The following is a 20,484-nucleotide window of genomic DNA, read 5'->3' as shown; positions in this document are numbered from 1 at the left end:
GAAGCGGCTTTTCTCTATAGAGAAAACCTGTGCTACTGACAGGTTTAGTTCCTGTTATTATCCTGTATCTTCCTGGAAAAGGACAGTATAAAATATTCTTTCTTCTTTCTGTCAGAAGACTTAACTGCGAATAAGAGAGGTTCCATTTGGCCTCTGCTTTGGTTTGGCTGTTGCTGAACAGGAATTTGAGCAAAACCAGAGTCTTCTAGGAGGCCCCTCAGCAGCTGAGGTTGTGCATGTACCACCTGCTGAGCCAGGAGGACTTGAGGGCCACAGTCACGGTTCACAAGGAATGTGAACCTGGGGTGTCGGGAGCTCCAGGTTCTTCTGAAACAAATTCTCAAGGTTATTTCAAACAAGCTTTAATTAAGTTATTTCCAAAAATTGTCTCTGAGAAAAATTCCTGGTACCTGCCAGCCATCTCTTGGCAACTGCTAAAGCATCCCCTGAGCTGTAATTAGCAGTCAGGCAGGAGGAAGATGCCACCTGCACTTAAAACCCTGTAAGGACTGGGAACCCAGAACCTAACGCAGCATTTCACAGAAAAAGCTGCACCTTCAGAGTTCTGCCAAAGGAACAGATTCAGTGCAAGGTCGACACTTCAAAATGAATGATCTCAGGCCACTTCTTATTCTGGGAACCTGTGAATAGCCCCGGCATCAGCCCCAGAGTTGTCAGGAGTTGTCACTGTCCCCGCAGTGGCTCTGAAACATGTGGTTTCTTTCTCTCTGCTCTTCTCACATTTACTATTCTCTATCTTTTTATTTTTGTCCATGGGCCTTCCAGTTCTCAGACATTAGGCAATGTGCGGAAGTTTCAAACCGGCTGGCAGGATGCTTAGTAGAATATCTAACACACACGAGACAAGTTTTCATTCTCCTCAAGTTCACAAGGCAAATGGCATGGTTCATCTCAGGGAAATCTCAACCCAACTGGCCTAAACCACTGGCTGGCTATCTTTCTGACATGGGTTATAGTTTGGAGGAAACTTATCTGGGCTTATTAATAGCCATTTCTTGTGGCTCATGAGTATCTGCTTTTCTCCAATAAGACTTCAAGCTTCACAAGGGAAGGAGAGACACAGGCCTGCATGAGATTCCCAGAGCTTTACTCTGTGTTGCCTGAAGTGCCCTGCACAGTCCTGCTCAGTGGCAGCCTCCAGGGGCAACAGGGACCACATCAGAGATGGTAACATCTGACAGGTAGCAGCGGCGCTTTTCTAGCCAAGCAAATGAAAAGAATGCTTGTCTCATCTCTTCCAGAGCTGACCCCGAGGAGAGTAAAAAAGTTTTAAAAGAACAAAGGGATGAAGAAGCACGAAGCCTAAAGTGGTGCTAAACAGGGTGATCGATAATTCCCTTTAAAACCCTCGAGACCATCTACGAAAGCACCTTGAATCAAGTTTCAGCTACTCGGTCTGTGGATTCGCCGGCTCCTGACTTCCCCTGCTCCTGACTTCCCCTGCCTTTCTCCACACCGGCTTCTTATCAGATTTCTTGTCGGTGGCCCACTTTCACTAAGAGACTGGGAAGGAGGGGAGAGATGAAACATAATTATGAGTGTTTGCTCTGCATCTTGCATCAGGCCCACACATCTGCGGTCTAGAGACACACCTGTGCTACTTAAAGCAACAGCCTGATTCCTTTCTGTCCTCCTTTCTATTCACTCCTGTTGCACGTAGGAAAGAAATCCCATGTACCATTCTCTAAAGAATTTACAGTCCATTATGGAGAGGAGACACACACACGGGATAAAGGCTTATATATGCTAAGGAAAATCAAGATATACATAATCACAAGTTAGATGGCACTAAAATTAAGACCTAAATATTACAGAGAGGATTTAGGGCAGTGGTCCTCAGTTTTTTTTTTTCTTTTTTCTTTTTTAAAATTCCACGCTCAAGCCACACCCCAGACCAATAAATCCGAATCTAGTGGAGGGACTCAAGCATCAGTATCTTTACAGCTTCACAGGGGATTCCAACGTGCAGCCAGAGTTGAGCACCACTGGGTCTTGGTGATGGAATGACAGCTAGTAAAAAAACTTTCTATCAATGTTGTTCCATCTTTGCAAGAAGAATACATCTTAAATTGGAAAAAATCAAAGCAAAAGTGGTCAAAGTCAAGCCAGTTATGAGGGAAGGAAGACTTGGGCTGTGTCCAGAAGGGATTAAGGGGGTAGAAGAAACATCTGTACAAGGCAGTTGTCTATAAGACGTGTGGCAACACTTTGGCCAGCTACAGCCAAGCGTGCTGAGGGTGCTGAGTGGGATGGCTGAGTTACTGAATAGATGGTGATATAAGATAACTTGTATTTAAGGAAGACTTCTCCGTCGGGTGCAGTAGCTCACGCCTGTAATCCTAGTACTTTGGGAGGCCGAGGTGGGCAGATCGCTTGAGCCCAGGAGTTCAAGACCAGCCTGGGCAACACGGTGAACCCCTGTCTCTATAAGAAATACAGAAATTAGCTGGATGTGGTGGCTTATGCCTGTAGTTCCAGCTACTGAGGAGGCTGAGGCTAGAGGATCGCTTGAGCCTGGGACGGGGAGGATGCAGTGGGCTGTACTAACACCACTCCAATCCAGACCTGGGCGACAGAGTGAGACCAAAAGGGAAAACTTCTGGATTATCTGAATAGAGTAAAATACGATTCTGGCCTTTAGTATTAATAAAGAGTTGGTAGCTATGGCTCTGATTATGGGATTATCACTATAGTGTGGGCACAGGGCTGGCATTTCCATGGGGAATGGGGATGTGAAGGTTGAGTTGGCCCTGATTTCAACTTGCCCATGACCTTCGGTGGTCATTTCATGGGTTGGTCTTCAGCTCACTCAAAATTAATGTGACAGGGTTAGACATGATCTTTCCTGAAGTCCCTTCTAGTTCAGCATTCTGTGATGTTCTTTGCTGGCTTCAGCAAAGTTATGGGGAAGTTGAACACATACAATTCAAAAGTAGTACTATTGATTAAAACTGTATTAAGACCACTTTAACAGGGAGAGATGAATACAAATGGAACGAGTCTGTCACATGACTATCCTTTCAATGAGCGGGGAAACTCTTTTTTGGGGTTTGGGTTAGGATTTACTGGTGCTGTTTCTAGGAATTAACTTGATTATTAACTGCTCGGTGAAAGAGCCAAGGAAGATTACCTGTCAGGACTGCATGCAGAATGACAAGACTGCATATGGTGTGGAGGCCTTACCAAGCAAAAGCTGGGTGTAGCCGTATCTCTCTGGGCAAAGGCTGGTAAGTTCTAAGAGGAGTTTGTGTAGTGTCTACATCATAGATGTGCTTTGAGGCAAATGTGTAACGTAAGTGCCTCCATCTGCAGTTTTAGGAGAAGATTTTACTGGCCACCAAAATGACTCAGTGACACCAGGCAGAGTCTTCTGGTCAAGGTTCTGCAAACTTAACATAATGACTGTGTTGTAGAAGAAAAGCCACAAAAGTCTTTTTCATTAGGTAAGTGGCATAATAACCCTTTCCACGAGGGCATCGAAGCAATTGTGTGAAAGATGAAAGTTTGCAGTTTTGTGCAATAGCAGGAATGGCAGCGGCATCCTAAGACCGACTCAGACTAATCTGGTTTAAGCTCCAAATACGACCTACATTAAAAGTGGCAGACTCTGATGAAGCATAGTGAGGAATTTTCTCCCATGTGTTCTAAATCCTGCAGCCTTTACAATCCAGCCTATCATAAAGGAGGAAGTATTTCTGACCATATCTTGGAGAAATCAAATGCTGTGTTTATGCAGGGCTAACAAATAAACAAAGATCTGTGCTCCCTCTGCTGGCTCTCTATAGCAATATTGAAGGAGAAAGGAACCATACGTAGTATTGGCATCTTCAGTAAACACAAGTCAGTTTGGGTATTCTGAGAAGAACCACTCATTAACTTGGTTTTGAACATTCTTTGGGAAAAATCTATCTTTATCAACTTCTGACAAAGGCACTTGGAAATTCTTAAAATTAGGTATTAAATGAGACATACCTGTAGCCCTTGGCTACCAGATTGCTAGCTGTGACTGTAATAGTGATCTGGGGATTGATTTATCAGCAGACACAAGTGGATTCCTCCAAGATTTTTAGATCCAGACACAATCTTTAAGGCAGTTCTGAAAAAAAATCTCAGGTCCAATGTAAAGTTCCTTTTTTCTCTTTTATAAAAGCAACTTCCAAAAAGTAAAGATTTACACTATTTATATCTTTTCTGATAATGTCAAACACTAGACTTGATTTTCCAAATCATTAGCATGCAGAAGAATGACCTCATGGTGAACAGATGCACTTGGCTGTGAGCTGCAGTGATTACATCAGTCCCTCCCAGCAGTCGAGGGTGCCCATTCCAGTTAACCCTTTCAAGGCCTCTCTGCTGGTCCCTCTTTCTTGGTGATACGATTGAAAACACAAATTTAGTCCCCCACCTCAATATGTGTGTGTGTGTGTGAGAGAGAGAAATGTACATGTGTATATAAATGTATTTATACATAAAACATATATATGTTAACTGTAACCAATATTTTGACACTAGCTACCTTTTAGATTATTTATATTTATTGTTGGTCAAAAAAGGAAGGTAAACTACAGTGCTGGGTAAAAAAGCAGTTGATATATCTTTACATGTCAGGTGTTATCAATACAAGTAATGGATGGAATAGATCCAAGGTAGATATGATGGTCTTTAAAAATATTTTCTGATTAGGAAAATAGGTTTTGTTTTGAAAGCTCTTTGAAAAAAGCTAAGCACTCATATATTAGCAGCTACATCACCATGTGTGGTTGACAGCACATCCTGAACGGAAGCCTGTTCACCTGGCCAACCCCGTCCCCACAGGGCTTGTTGGGCGGATGGGTAACAGCACCTGGATGGGGGAAGTCAGAGGCAGAGGGCATTTTCCAACCATGGAACCTTCAGGCACAGGCCTCTCCCACTGAGCACACCTCTCACTTTCACTTCAGACTTAAAGGCTGATATTGGGGCTTTCCCTCTAGAAGTGGGGGCTGCATGCTGCTTTCTGGCTTGCTGCTACCAATACAGTGTGGAATGAATGCAGTGTTCAGGTGACGCTCCCTCTTCCTTAATAATAAAGCCCCTTGTGGTGAGGATACCAAGAAAACCTAGGAGCCACTAATTCCTCAGATTGTGCATATGCATGTGAGCCCAAGCCCAAGGCCCTGCTTTGATGACACTGAGGGCCAGAGATGGTCTGATTGGGTCCTAAGTGCACTGTGGGAGCTTAAGCTGCTCAGGGTCAATTTTTCCAGTTGGCTTATTGCTTGGAAGAACAGACTTCACCTCAATTTCTTAGTTTAAGCTGGCTGGCTCATCTGGGTTTGATCGCACTTGTCCCAAGAACATAACAGTGTAAACAAATGACAAATGTTTTCATCTGTAGAAGTAGTAACAGATAGTGGACAGGGATTCTTCAAAAGCGAAGCCAGTATGTAAATGAGAAGATGCTTCTGAAAACGTGCTTGTCTATGGTGCTGAAATGCTCCGTCCTCATTGTACTGCCCCACATTTCAGTTCAAATCAAGATTATATCTACTTCCTCCCTACTCAGTGTTATGAGGAGATATGCAAAGAATTAAAATAGAACATTATGCCTAGACTTAAAAATCACACTTAAGGATAGGAATGATAGACGTATACAAAATTTTCCCACTCAACACTGAATACCTTAAACCATGAACACTATGAAATGTAATACTGATGTTAATCATTTGAAAAGTGGAGGGAGTAGCATTTGTCTTGATATTCCATGTTTGGTTTCACGTTCCTTTTAGAAAAGTTCCAATGCCCACCATCACATGCTGTCAGAATCTTTATTCTGGTAAGCAATTTTCAAAAATATGACATTCTTGAAGAAGCCCATTGACAATCCTCTCCAAGTAGAGTTCTTAAAAACTTGAATTGCTCCTAGAATCTCCCCCATTTCAATTGGTTTAAATAATCATGAATGTTTGGAAAAGATCAAATTAGTTTATACAGAGGCTAAAATATACATAGAAAACAAGGTCCATCATTATCCATTTTGATAATATCTTAATAATCTTAAGAATGTAACAGTTAAGGAATGAAAACATCGAGTTATTATTTACATGTTTGATTTTAAGAAATAAAAAGCTTTCTCAAGAGTTAAAAGAAACAAACAAACAAAAAAACAAGAAACAAAAAACAACCTGCACTGAAAAATCAAGTCCTCACGAAGAGGGGAATCATCTCATGAGGGTGGGAAAAGGCTGAACGAGATCTTTTTAAAATTAGCTTTGCTACAGATCCCTCATGTTCTTGCACTGAAAAATTAGAAACAATTTAAAATCTCTAGCCAGACTGAGTATGAAATCGTCATTTCCCTTGAAACGATTTTTTTTTTTGTCTTAGATAGAATGTTGGCAGAGTGTATAAAAGAATTCAATTCACAGCTGTTCCACTTTTTTAATGTAAGAAACATTAATCAAAGCTTTAAGTTATAAGCTTTTCTCATGTTGCTTAGTATTCCAGTTCAACAAAGATCAATAGAGGCCATCCCAGTGTTCCTTGACGCCTCACCAGGAAGCAGAGGCGTGATTATGCAAATCGCGCTGCTCCTGCACCTCTGCCAGCCTGCTTATCTCCCAAGCCTTCTGCCTGCTGCTCCTGGCTCCCTGTGCAAGTGCGTGCCTCTCCCTCTTATCTCCCAACAAAGCTCGGAGAGGCGAGGATTGAGGCCAGCGATGTTAAACAATGATGCATGGCTGATTTTATTTGTAAGTGATTTATTTCACTGGATTTAATTTTTTTTCACTTTGTGTATAAGATATTTGTTAACGAATCAGAATAGGAGAAGTAAGGCAGTGTTCAGAGACAATTGACACAGGTTAGAAATCTATTAAGCACTCTAACAGTTGCATCTAAAGCAGTGGAAGAAGGAAGCTCCTCACTGAGAATTTCAACATGCATTGGCTAAATATCCCATTTACTCTCTGAAAGGCAATTAATCTGTAATTATATGCAGAAATTTACAAGTAATAATTCTATTATTTGAAAGAAACACACAGTAATCATATAATCTGTTCAAGTGGCGGTACATGTATTTTTCCCCCCAAGCTGGAAATATAAAAAGAATAAAAACCTAAAAACAAGGAAATCTATGGAAACTTTCACAATTTTCCACTGGCCCTAATAAATGAAAATTATTGTAAGCTAGTTTCTAAACGGGTTCCACACCAGGTGCTGCTCCGGTGGGCGGCTTGTCCACATGACACAGACCACTCCAGAGAGACACACGCACACTGCATTGCTGTAATGATGGACCCCGGGACACTGTCCTTCCATGTCTCCTGCATTAATCCCTGACCCTCGTATCTCGGCAGCATAATCCCCATTTAGCATTAGTAGCAACGGCTTCCACTGTGAGGAACTCTTTTTTGATAAGTAAGCACTGATTCGGGCATCGCTTTTAAACAACATATTCCCAGCTCAGCAAGAAACCCACACTTCGGAATGAACCGGAGCACATTACTGAGAAAAAGTTCATTAACCTTGCTAGATTTGAAGGTTAACAGGATAGCTGAAGAAAGGAACTGAGTGAACAGCTCGAATACAAAACAAATTAAAATGAATGTCATCATTCCTTTTGATATTCATTAGTTGATTCAGAGGGAGAATGCTCTTCTTAAATTTGCAAGCATTTATCTGTGAAAAACAGGTGTACATCTGCTGCTCGAATGCGTCTTAAGCGCGTGAGAGAAGAATAATGTAGACACTCACCCGTTCCGCTGAGGGAGTAGCTGGGAGAGGGAGAAAAGACTTGGGCTGTGAAATCCTCGAATGTCATGACTTCGCGGTGGTTCTGAATTATTGCTTCAAGATACAGAGCTCGCTCTTCATAGCTGCGGTAACCGGTTAAGGAAAAAGTGCGTGTGCAAAGTGGCATGCAGAGCAGTGACAGAATTCACTTTTAATACTGTTGTGCATTTTTTTCTGTGTAAAAAAGTATCCTGCAGGTTCTTTACTATCTTGCAGAAAATTAAATATTAGTCATAATTCATACCAAAATTCTGGTTTTCAGACCTAAGTTTCTCTTAGACTTTAATTGCATTCAATACTAGTAATACTAAAAAAACATGTAAGGCAACAGTTACAGAATAACATCATAAGATCATTAGGGCTGATTTAAACAAAAAACAGGAGACACTGATTGCAACAGCATCTCTTTCCACTGACAATGGTAGATCTTTTACGTCCTATTTCAGTGGATAAAACATTCTTAGCCTATTGACATGAGTTGATACTTCAAGCAACTTGGTAATGCAACAGTGCAGACGCTTCTTAAAAATAAGAAGATGCAAGTTACTGGGAAGAGAGAAGGCTAGGAAGATATACTCTGAGGGGGCATCAGAGCCTCTAACCAAGACAAGCTGTGAACATTGGAAAATAAGAACTACTATGTGAGAGAATCTACCAAGAGTGTACAGTGCAATTAAAAAAAAAAAAGACTACTGCCTTTTAATTAAAACTGCAGTCTGGAACACACAGCATTCAAATGTGTAATCAAAAACCAGTCACCAATAAAACTTACAAGCGTAACACACGGAAGCAACTTTCCAGCTGTCTTAATAGGACCCCTGCGTGTGGCAGGCTTTCACAGGGCAAAAAGCAAATCTTCCCCTTTTGTGTGTGGCTTCTGTTTCCTCAGAAGGTGAATCATGCACTTCCAGTAACAGGATAACGTCAGAACAATCCGACAATGGATGGAGGCACTGCACATACGACGTTATGAATTAACACTTGGGGAAGTCCGCATGACGTCTCATTTTCCCCTTCCTCATTATCAATGCAAAAGCTAAAAGACATGTTTCAGTCGTTCTGAAAATCATGCTAATTCTCCAGGAACACAGGGAATGTGGATCACCATCAGTTTATTATTTGCAGCTCCAGAAGAAGAAAAGTAACTCTAGCATTTCTCACTACATTTCCAAACTATCTTTTCAAAATGGCCTCTTTAAAAATACAAGTTGGTGACAATTATGCCCTTTCAATCAGCTTTCAAGAGAGCATGTGTTTTTAAACGGCCAAATACTTTTCTACTTTCTATGGCAAAGGGTGCACACCGATCTCTAAATGCAGGCTCTTCCTCTCCCTACTCCTTCAGTTATATTCAGCGGATAATTTTCATACCATGAGGAGACCAGAGGCATTCTAGGGCTGTGCTATCCCATACAGTAGCCACGAGCCACATGTGGCTATCTCATTTTAAATCTGAATTAATTAAAATAAAAAGCTACAATTCAGTTGCTTTGCCCCCCCCGCCCCCCACCCCACCTAGATATATTTTAAGCACTCAATAGCCACATGTGGCTAGGGGTTCTATACTGGATTGCAGAGATATAGGACATGCCTGTCACCGTGGAAAGCACTACTGGACAGCATGCTGCCAGAATTTCTCCATAAGCTTGCTCTATGCAACCTCAAGCGAGGAAAATAAGTTTGAAGATTTCCAAAGTGGCCCCTCTAATGATTTATGATCTTTTATATAGATGGGCACAACCGCCCAAGGCCTGGGCAGCATGAGCCTGAACTGGCTTCTCGACTGTGGGCTGAACTCCTGGTGACTCGCCTTAATGAACAGGCTGCCAAACTTCCTCAGCGAGAGGCGCCTGCTCAGGCCCAATTCTAGAGGGACCCACTAATGCCATTCACGTCTCATTATGAACACACTCATTCTGCACAGCACTTGGCTGTCGCCATGGCTCGGCCCTCCGTGCATGGCCCCAGCAAGCCGCTGGTCCAGGGAACAGCAGGACGTTAGGCCTGAGTGGCCGTCTGGCGAACAGGCACTCTGACACTAAGCTGGCACGTGCTGGCCCAGCAGGGGCTGAGCGAGGCGTGACAAATTACTCAAAGAGCTGAGCTAAACTTATGGCTGACAACCACCTGAGCCTTCGGACCGCTGTGGCCCGCTGTCAACGCTCAATTCATGGCTCCCCCTTTCAGTCCGTCGTCTGCTTGTGGGCCTGGGTTAGAGCAGGCATGTCCCTCTAAAGACCTGTCATGCTTTGCCTAGCATCGTCCTGCTGTTTCCTGAAAGGCCCCACTGCGTCCAACACATCCACATACAGTGCTTGGGACAATGGTGAACAAAAAGGAAATGCGTGTGCATTTTGCTAACTACTCTATGGAAGCCACGTATCTGGAAAGTGGCTGGTTATGTGAATCAAGCTCATGATCAAACCTACAAAGGGACGTTTTGCATAATACAATATGAACTGACCCCAGATGGCAGCCCACTGTCCCTACCCTGGATGGCACTATCCAATTGTTGTAAGCTTGTCCTTGTCAAGGCTGAGAGATCTGGGCTCCTTAGAGAAAGTCCAGCACTGTATTTTTTTTTTTTTTTTTGAGACGGAGTCTCGCTCTGTCGCCCAGGCTGGAGTGCAGTGGCCGGATCTCAGCTCACTGCAAGCTCCGCCTCCCGGGTTTACGCCATTCTCCTGCCTCAGCCTCCCAAGTAGCTGGGACTACAGGCGCCCGCCAACTCGCCCGGCTAGTTTTTTGTATTTTTTAGTAGAGACGGGGTTTCGCCGTGTTAGCTAGGTTGGTCTTGATCTCCTGGCCTCGCGATCCACCTGTCTCGGCCTCCCAAAGTGCTGGGATTACAGGCTTGAGCCACCGCGCAAGGCCCCAGCACTGTATTTAGAGGAGTAATAATGAAGTCGTGAGATTCTCTGATTCAATGAATATTTATAGTCTGACTCCTAAATTAAGGCAGTAGGAGACAGAGAAAACACAAAGGTGTTTCCAGAACTGGATCCTGGAGGAGGAAGTGTTTCCTTCAGAGAAGGTTCCTGACCCTGCCATCCATGCCCCCGACTGTCACACACAGCCCACACTCTCCCGCCCACTAACTGGAGTGTTAACAGTGCTAAACTGGGTGCTGTCATTTAGACAAACATCCATTAGGGACTGGGGTGAGACCAGGAGATCATCAAATACATTTTCGCTCATGGCCCAAGCCAGGGCATGTAAACACCCTGACAAAGAGTAAACAAATATCCCCTTAGCTCTGGCGGCATTTAGAAACAGCCAAGGAGCTTGTGGGTGCCAACAATCATTTCCTTTAGTAGCCATAAAAAACACAGCACTGGGATCTTAACTGTATTAATTAGTAGAACTACTAGCAAGGGGAATTTGGAGCAGTATCATCTGACATTTTCTTACCTAATATCCTTAGGGCTTCAATGCTGGTTGCTTTCTATAACTAAGGGCATTTATAATTTAGACATCAAAATGCTTGTAAGCTTTTCACATGTAAGACATGTTAAAATGTGAAGTGAATGCTGAAATAATGTCCATCCTTGGACGGTCAAAGACCTTTCATGGAAAGAGGCACCGGGTCACAAATCCGATCCCTGTTTCAATACGAGCCATGGCCCTTTTGTTCTCTTAAAAAGTCTACTAACAAATGTGTAACTTTTAATTCTGTTCTGAATTATTATCTCATTAAAAGTCACACACAACAAAGTACTTTTTTAAAGAGCAGTTTTCCCCTGGATTACTCAATTCAGGGAACATTCAAATTACTGACCAGAAACCCATCTTGGCTTCTGGATATTTCTCAGTTTCTTTAGCCACTCATTCTGCTCATATTTTCACATACGAATTTTCATCAAGAACTTTGATTAAGAGACAGGCGTGTAGCTCCAGTGACTCACGGGCTGAGGTGGGAGGATCACTTGAGCCCAAGAGTTTGAGTCCAGCCTGGGCAACATAGCAAGATTCTGTCTCTAGAATAAAAAATAAAAAAAATTAATATTATTCCCCTACTTTACTAAAGAGGTTATATGCCATTACTGGTTACATTTTATCAAAAATTTCCAAGAGAACTTCTTGAGACTCTCAAGACACACCCTGCTGAATCTGCAGAGCCGTAAGAGTCTGAGAATCTGAACCTGTCCCCCAACTTTATTCTCATTGTTTGTTTTAATTTTTAGAAATGACAGCAGCAGCATGACAGTCAGGAAGGAGCTTGTATTTTGGTGGAAGGAAGGCAGGGTTTGAATCCCAGTTGCTCTTTTCCCTGCCAGGTGTTGATGTCCCCATTTTACACGTGAGACAGCAAAGGCAAGCTGCTCCAATTCCCAGCCTCAGTTGTCTTACGTGTAAATGGTTGGGAAGATTAAACAGAATCCTATATATGAAGCATCTACCCGGGTTCCAGCACAAAAAGAAAAGCATGATAAATCTGGATTGACCGCTCCCTGCCTCTACCATGTGGGCCTAGGGTTTTGTTGCAGAAAGAATGTAGTAGGTAAGCCAGAGGAGAGTTCCATGTCAGGCTCCATGGCAAGCAAACCCCCTTCAGGCTACACCCTCATGAGCGGGGAAGTCCTATGGTCTCCGTTTTACTGCTCAGGTAATGAGAGCTCCGAGAGTTCAAGTAATTTTCTTGAATCACAGTGACGTAGTAATGGAATTAAGGCTAGAGCCCAGGTCCTCTAACCTTTACTGCTTTCATCTAGTATCTTGAATTCTAGAATACATAGTGTTAAGTTCAAGATCTTGTGTGAGGTTGGGAACTAAACTCCAAATGAGACAAATCAACTGACTTAAATATACATGAGCTATAATAATCAACCCATAATGTAAACCTGAGTGCATATGTGTAAGCTGCATCTATACCCAGACCATGCTGTCTTTATAAAATACAACAAAACAACAATTATTCCATTTTAATTTCTTTTTACTTATTCAGGCTATGTGTTTGTTGACTGTTGTTTAGCACTTTCAAGCTTCTTTTATCAAAGAAATAAAGAGAAATGTTTGGAAGAGGCTATGTTGCAGGCTATGTTTTTTCAACCCTTGAAACCCTTCTTGCCTGAACCTTCTCTAAATTTCCCAAGAGCGGACATGATGCTCACACTGGCAAACTGACCCCGGACACAGGCAGCTTCCTGACATCGGTGTGTGTGTGCTATAACAATTTGCATACCCACTCCAGTTTCCTTTCTGAACTCATGCAGCCTCTTATCACTGGCACAAGCAAGCCCGGAGCTAGCCATTCTCATGACTCTGCAGACTCTAACTCCCATAGCAGTGACCTGCAGAAGAGGGAATGTCATGTTTCAGAACCATCTGGGACGCTTCAGCCATCCATGTATCCCTCTCAAAAGTTCTAGTGCTCCCGAGTTCTGCTGCCACTGTCCCATCCCTTGAGTACACTAGGGTGTGGAAAAGGTTGAAAACTTCTGGCTAAATAGCTACCACGTATGACCATCTTAAGCCTCCTTATGTTAGTTTTCTGTGGCTGCTGGAAATGACCACAAACTGGGTGGTTTAAAACAACAGAAATTTATTCTCTCACCAGTTTTGGGAGACCACAGGTCCAAAATCAAGATGACAGCAGAGGCTGTCAGAGAGAGAGATTTTGTTCATTTTGTTCATGACAGAGAGATTTTGTTCATGCTTCTTCCAGTTCCAGGTGGCTGTCTGCGTTCGTGGGGCTGCACTGACTCCACTCTTTGCCTCCATGGCTACATGGCCTTTTCCTATTCTATGTGTCTCTCTTAAAAGGACACTCCTCACTGGATTTACTGCTCTCCTGGATAACCCAGGATGATCTCCTCATTTCAAGATCCTTAACTTACTTATATCAGCACACAGCCTTGAATCAAATAGTTAACATTCACAGGTTCCAGGAACTGGGACACAGATATAGGTTTTTTGGGACTATCGTTTACTTCAATAAATTCCTTGAGGACACCATATGAGTCAGGTTCATCAAATTTATGTTAACAGAAATTTATTCTTTTATGTCACTCATACAACCTAGCTTAAAAGCACCCCACATAATATTTACTGTGTGGATAAATGAACGCCTGAAATTCATGTCAATTGTTTAAAGCTATGAGACAGCTAGATATATTATAGGCAATAGCAACTTGTAAGGAGAGGTTAGAGAGTTCAGTTTGAAGTAAAATTCTACATAGATTTTAAAAACTGCATGATAAAAACTTTTAGAATAATATATGGGGCAAACTCTTTATGACCTTGGGGTATGGATAGATCTCTTAAGAAAGCAAAACAGGAACCACAGGGAGAAGACTGGTACATCTGATCACATTCAAAGTAAGAACTCCTGTTTACCACAATACTGTAAAGAAGGCAGAACTACCAGGCACAACGTGGGAGGAAGCATCTGCAACTGAGAGCTGGCAAGGGGTAGGTGCCAGAATATAAGAACGCCTAGCAACTCCTTAAGAAAAAGTCAAATAACCTACTAGAAAGATGGGCAACCAAGAGATAAACCATGACTGGCAATTAAGTTGCTCAATATCATTAATGATCAGGGATTATGAGAATCACAACAAAATACCATCTTACATATCCCAGAGTGGCCAAACACAGAAGATGTAATAATGCCAAATGTCAGACAGCACATGGGGCACAGGAGCCCAAAGAACCTGCTGCTGGGAGGTAACTGGCCTGGCTTCTTGGGAGAGCAATCTGACCTTATCCAGGGAAGAAAAGATGCACGTGCTTGTGGACTGGCAATTCCGCTCCTCAGTATGTGAGCTCTGGTACATATGTGCTTGGTTCAGAACTTTTATAACATATTATAGACAACAGCAAAAAAGAAAAAGGAAACTATTTTTAACATTCATGAATAAATGCAGTCACACAATGGGATATTATATAGCAGTGAAAATAAATGAACTATAGGCATGTATATTAATAAGGATAAAATTGAAAACAATGCTCAACCAAAAAAGCCAGTCACTGAAGGACACATGAGTGCAATTCTACTGCTACACATTTTATTATTTATTTATTTATTTATTTATTTGTAGACAGGGTCTCACTGTGTCACCTAGTATGGAGTGCAGTGGAGCCATCATAGCTCACTGCAACCTTGAAGTCCTGGACTCAAGCAATCTTCCCACCTCAGCCTCCCAAGTAGCTGGGCCTACAGACATACATCATCACGTCTGGATAAGTTTTAAAATATTTTGTAGCAATGGGGTCTCACTATGTTGCCCAGGCTGGTCTTGAATTCCTGGCTTCAAGTGATCCTTCCACCTGGAGCCTCCCAAAGTGCTGGGATTACAGGCCTAAGCCACCTTAACCGGCCTATATATATTTTAAAAACAGGTTAAGTGAAACATATTGCTTAGGGCTATACACATATGTAGGAAAATGATGAAGAGCAAGGAAATAATAACCTGGGATTACCTCTGGGGTGTGGAGGGGTGGTACCTGGGAGGGTCTCAAATATATTGGCTGGTGCAAGTGGGTGTCAGTACTGGAACACGTTTTGGTGTTCCTTAGAACGTATGTAAATGACACGTCTTCTAGTCTGTATAAATATTTCATAATAAAAATGGGCAATTTGGACAGAATGAAAAAGCACTAATCAAATGAATCTTTTCTCACCCATCAGAAGGATAGAATGAGCTTCAAGTCGAAGGCTAATATAAAAGGTATGTGTTTGGGTGTTAGAGTTGACGATGATTGCAAAGAAGTCCATTTGACTCAGACACAGAGAAAGCAGAAAAGAGACAGTACTATTTTTAGGGATTTCATTCCAGGAGTAGACCAGAATGTCAGAGCTCAAAATTTTCAGAAAGTTGTTGGGAACTCTGACAGAAGGGATTCAAAAAGCTCAAATCAAACAGGGATATGAATGCCACCTGTGGGGAGGGAGATAATGCTTCAAAAAATAAAAATGCATTTCTACAAAATTACTATTGTTAGAATTATTATGCATTAAGAATGACAAAACCAGCTGAATCTGAGAATGGTCAGAATACTACATATATTCACGGGCTTAAGCATGGATTTCTATACATTATCCTAGTCTGCTCAGAGAACTGGATCTCAAGTGGCTGTGCTATTTTCAAAAAGCAAATCCACCTTCATTCAAGCGCTCATCCATTCAAGAGATATGTATTGAGTGCCCCCCCCGTGCTAGGTAATGGGCATGTAATTAGGGAACAAGACAGATGTCACTCCTGCCCCCAGCAAGCCTGAATTCTAGCAGGGAGGCAGACGGAACACTAGTTAAAGGACAAGTCCAGGGAATAAGGCAAACTGTCATTACATCAGTACCAGGAAGGAAAGAGGGAGATAAGCTCAACGAAGTCTCTGATGGGAGGGAAGCAGCTAACCAAGCAGGGATGAAGTGGGGTAATGAGTGTAAGAGCAGTTCAGGCACAAAGAATGCCATGAGCGGGAAGGAATTTCGGATGCTTCAGGAGGAGAAAGGAGACTGGGGCCATGGGGTAAGAGGGTGGCAGGAGGCACAGTTGAAAGACAGGCTGGGCCTGGGCACAGGAGGCCCGAATGGCTTGAGGCAAGGAAGCAACATGATGTCACTTACGTTGCTATATTGCCCTTAGGGGAACTGCACCACTAAGGAGGGTCCTGAGTGTCCTCTAGTTTGGAAGAGGTCAAGGCTGACTGGCATCTTATACATTCAATCAATGCACCTGTCCAAATATTTCAATACCTTACTTATTCTTTGCATTTTTCAGAAGTGGATGACATACATCTTTTGGGCATGTGGAAGAGGTAAGAATGTTACTTGCAGGCTTGAAATGACCAGAACTTTTGAGAATGGCCTTGAGCATAACCATGAAGGACTATGGCGTGGCAGAGAGAGGGCAGTGTTGGGTGACACACATACCCTGGCGTGGAGGGAAGAGGAAATGGAGCAGAAGCAGGTTCTCTGCTGAGGCAGAGAATGAGGCGCTACACACAAGGAGGCAGGCATGACCCTCCCACAGGACAGATATTGGGCTCACAGAAACTTACAAAAATGAGATGACTTAACGACAACTTACCCTGTTTCAAAGGTGTAAAACATGGATACATTTTAAACCTAGTAAAAAAAATGACCCTACTGTGGCAGAGTCTGAGCTCAGAGAAGGAATGGCTAAGAATATTTTACAAAAGTAGGAAATTAATTAGCTGATTTCTTCTGCTGCTCCCCACTACTGGCCGCTTTTGGAATAGAGGATGCACAAGAAAATGACCCATTTTCGTTTTTGAGCAATGTTTTGAACAGTGGCCAAAGAAAGTGAAGAGGCAACATACAGAATAGGAGAAAACATCTGCAAATCATTTAAGTGATAAGGATCTTGTATCTCAAATATATAAAGAACTCTCACAGATCAACACTAAAGACAACTGTGTTTTAAAATGAAAAAGGATGTGCACAGACATTTATCTAAAGAAGATATGCAAATGGCCAGTAAACACATGAAAAGATGCTCAACACCACTAGTCATTAGGGAAATGGAAACGAAAACCATAATAAGATACGACCTCATGTCTACTAGGATGACTATAATCAAAAGGACAAGCAACAACAATAACCAGTGAGGACGAGGAGACGATGTGGAGAAATTGGAATCCTCATACCTTGCTGGTAGGAATATAAAGTGCGGTCACAGGCCGGGCACAGTGGCTCATGCCTGTAATCCAAGCACTTTGGGAGGCGAAGGCGGGTGGATGACCTGAGGTCAGGAGTTCGAGATCAGCCTGAGTAACATGGAGAAACCCTGTCTCTATTAAAAATATAAAATTAGCTGGGCGTGATGGCGCATGCCTGTAATCCCAGCTACTCAGGAGGCTGAGGCAGGAGAATTGCTTGAACCCGGGAGGCGGAGGTTGCGGTGAGCCAAGATTGCGCCATTGCACTCCAGCCTGGGCAACAAGAGCAAAACTGTCTCAAAAATAAATAAATAAATAAATAAATAAATAAAGTGCAGCCACTGTGGAAAACAGTTTGGCAGTTCCTCAAAAAGTTAACAGATGATCCAGCAATTCTACTCCTAGAAGTTCAGTACCCAAAAGAACTGAAAATACATGTTCACACAAAAACTTGCCAACAAATGTTCATAGGAGCACTATTATTTACAGCAAAAACTAGAAACAACCCCCTTGCCTGCAAACTGATGAATGGATAAACAAAATGTAATATATCATACAATAAAATACTATTCAGCCATAAAAAGGAATGAAGTATTGATATCGGCTGTCACATGGATGGACTTTGCAAACACTCTGCTAAGTGAAAGGAGTCAGATGCCAAAGTCCATATATGGTGGGACTTCATTTATATAAATGTCCAGAATAAGCCAATTAATATAGACAGAAAGGAAATCAGTGGCTGCTTGGGGCCGGAGGGAGGGGAGTATGTGGCATGACAGTTAATGGGTATTCAGTTTCTTTTTGGGGTGATAAAAATGTTGTGGAATTGGAAGTGGCAATGGTTGAAAAACTCAGTGAATATACAAAAACCCACTGTATTATACATTTTAAAAGGGTGAACGCTATGATATGTGAATTATATCTCAATAAAATAAATGCCCCCAGGCAGGGTGCAGTGGCTCACCCCTGTAATCCCCAGCACTTTGGGAGACTAAGGTGGGAAAATCACTTGGGACCAGGAGTTTGAGACTAGCCTGGGCAACATAGTGAGACCCTGTCTCTACAAAAAACCAAAAAATTAGCTGGGAGTGATGGCACATGCCTGTGGTTCCAGCTGGTCTGGAGGCTGAGGTGAGAGGATCACTTGAGCCTGGGAAGTTGAGGCTGCAGTGAGTTCTGATTATGCCATTGCACTGAAGTCTGGGCGACAGAATGAGACCCTGTCTCAAAAAAATGCCCCCCAAAATGCCTAGTGGTACACAGTGCACACTATGTATTGTGAGGAAGGCCTGCTAATGAAAAGATCTTCACTGACCACATGAGAGAACAAATGGCAGGATGGCCTGGCAGAGCAAAAGCCCTCCAGGCAGACAGTGGCTGAATCATTTAATCATGGAAGACACAGTAAGAGCAGCAGACCATGTGCCAGGACTGTTCTAGCAGCTGGAGGATGAAAAAGACATAGTTTTGTCCTTCACAGCATTCACAGCTTTTATGGAAAGACAAGTGGGCAGTGAGTTCTAGGAAGCTGGTGGGTGGAGCGATTCACGGGAATGAGGAGTAGGTCTTGGTCAGACTGCAATGGGCTGGTTACAGAAAGGAAGAAGCAACACCAGCCTGTGGCAACTGGGAATCTCCAAAGGTTTTAAAATAGATGAACGGCAGGACCTGATCTGTGCCTGAGAGATAACAGGGCAGGGAGACAATGCAGGGGAGGAAGCGGCACAATGTGGGGCAGACCCAGTTGGACTTGGGGTGCTCACCAACGGTAAGAGATGGAGATGGATTCTGGACAAAACCCTGGGATCAAGGTGTAAGTGACCAGGAGGGTGGGACAGAAAGGGACCTGAGGAGGAAGGCAGGTTTGAGTGGAGGAGTCTGAGGAGCCCAAAGGATTTCTGGGAGAGAACTTCAGGGAAGTGCTGACTGGGACTCAGCAGAGAGGCCTGGGCCAGAGCTGAAGAGCTGAGTCATGGGTTTGGAGATGATCTTGAAGGAGAAAAGGGGAGAATGCAATGCTACGGAACCACCCCCACCCCACCAGAGGGTAGGCAGAAGTGAAAGAGCAGTCAAGGGATATGGAGGAAGGGGGAGACAGCCATTTCCCAGATCCCAGGGAGAAGCATCTGGACGGAGAAGCAGCAGGGTTCCTGCAGAGCCTCAGCTCCCATGCACTTCCCTGGTACCTGCCTCAAAGGCACATGCTCCACAGGTGGGCTCAGGTCACATTTAATAACTAAACAAATGGATAAAATTCCATAATGAGCAAGACAGGAACAGATGCCAGTTACATCCTAAAGCCATACAACATTTTCACAAGATTTTATTTCTCTTTCAATATAATGCAAATTTAAATTCTAGGACTGTTTAAGGCTGCAAATAAATGAATCACTGAAAGTAAATGTCACAGCCTGGTAACGGGTAAAGAGGATGACTTTACTCAACCATGTAACCAAATAAAATGGATGTTTTGGAAAAGGAAATTAAACACATGGAGGTATAAGATATTAGATTAAGTTTCAAACCCTAATGATACACTCCTGGAGAGAAACAGTCCACTACTGCTCAAAAAGAAGAAAATACCATATAACCAAGTTTAAGAATAATTCTGAGGAAATGATAAGAGCAAATGGAAATGAGAAAAAGATTTTCTTCAGGCTATTAAATTACAGACTTTTGGAGATGGTCTGTTCTCATATTCCCATGTCCTTCCGGCGTAGGGAGCTGAAGGTCTCCCTCCTAGAATCTGAGGCGCTCCACACATGCAATGGATTTGGACTATACTGTTATTAGAAATGTTCAAATCAGTTCTTCCCAGGGGATTGATTTGTGAAGGAGCACATCCTTAATTATAGCATTTTCCATTTCCATCTTCTCCAGTTCTCCCAGTGCGCCTCACCTTCTGTAAATCACCAAGTGAGAAAATGCCCTGTGACACTGTCGCTCAAAGTCTCACATCAGTAAAAATGTAAGTGACAAGAAAATTAGTCATTCAGCCTATTTCAAGTCTAGAGAAAGTGCTGTCAAATTGAGTGAGAAAAGATTCAACAGGCTACTTCCATGATG

At 42.8% G+C, this 20,484-nt stretch overlaps 1 protein-coding gene across 5 annotated transcripts in view; it reads right to left on the bottom strand.

Moving 5' to 3' along the window:
• RALGAPA2 (Ral GTPase activating protein catalytic alpha subunit 2) overlaps positions 1–20,484 on the bottom strand; it is a 329,915-nt gene that overhangs the window by 14,939 nt on the left and 294,492 nt on the right. For 4 of the 5 annotated variants that reach the window (XR_004052562.1, XM_030914151.1, XM_010369111.2 and 1 more), the window contains one exon: positions 7,756–7,877. Coding sequence is in view for 4 of the 5 variants with exons in the window: in XM_030914151.1 (XP_030770011.1) it covers positions 7,756–7,877 (122 nt within the window). In the remaining variant the exon portion in view is untranslated. Of the gene's footprint in view, positions 1–4,540; positions 4,865–7,755; positions 7,878–20,484 lie in introns of those variants that run through there. The other variant, XM_030914150.1, reaches the window with a different exon arrangement.

The sequence above is a fragment of the Rhinopithecus roxellana genome, chromosome 13 (genome assembly GCF_007565055.1).
Source record: "Rhinopithecus roxellana isolate Shanxi Qingling chromosome 13, ASM756505v1, whole genome shotgun sequence".
NCBI classification, from domain to species: domain Eukaryota; kingdom Metazoa; phylum Chordata; class Mammalia; order Primates; family Cercopithecidae; genus Rhinopithecus; species Rhinopithecus roxellana.
This window is presented reverse-complemented; position numbering and strand designations above follow the sequence as displayed.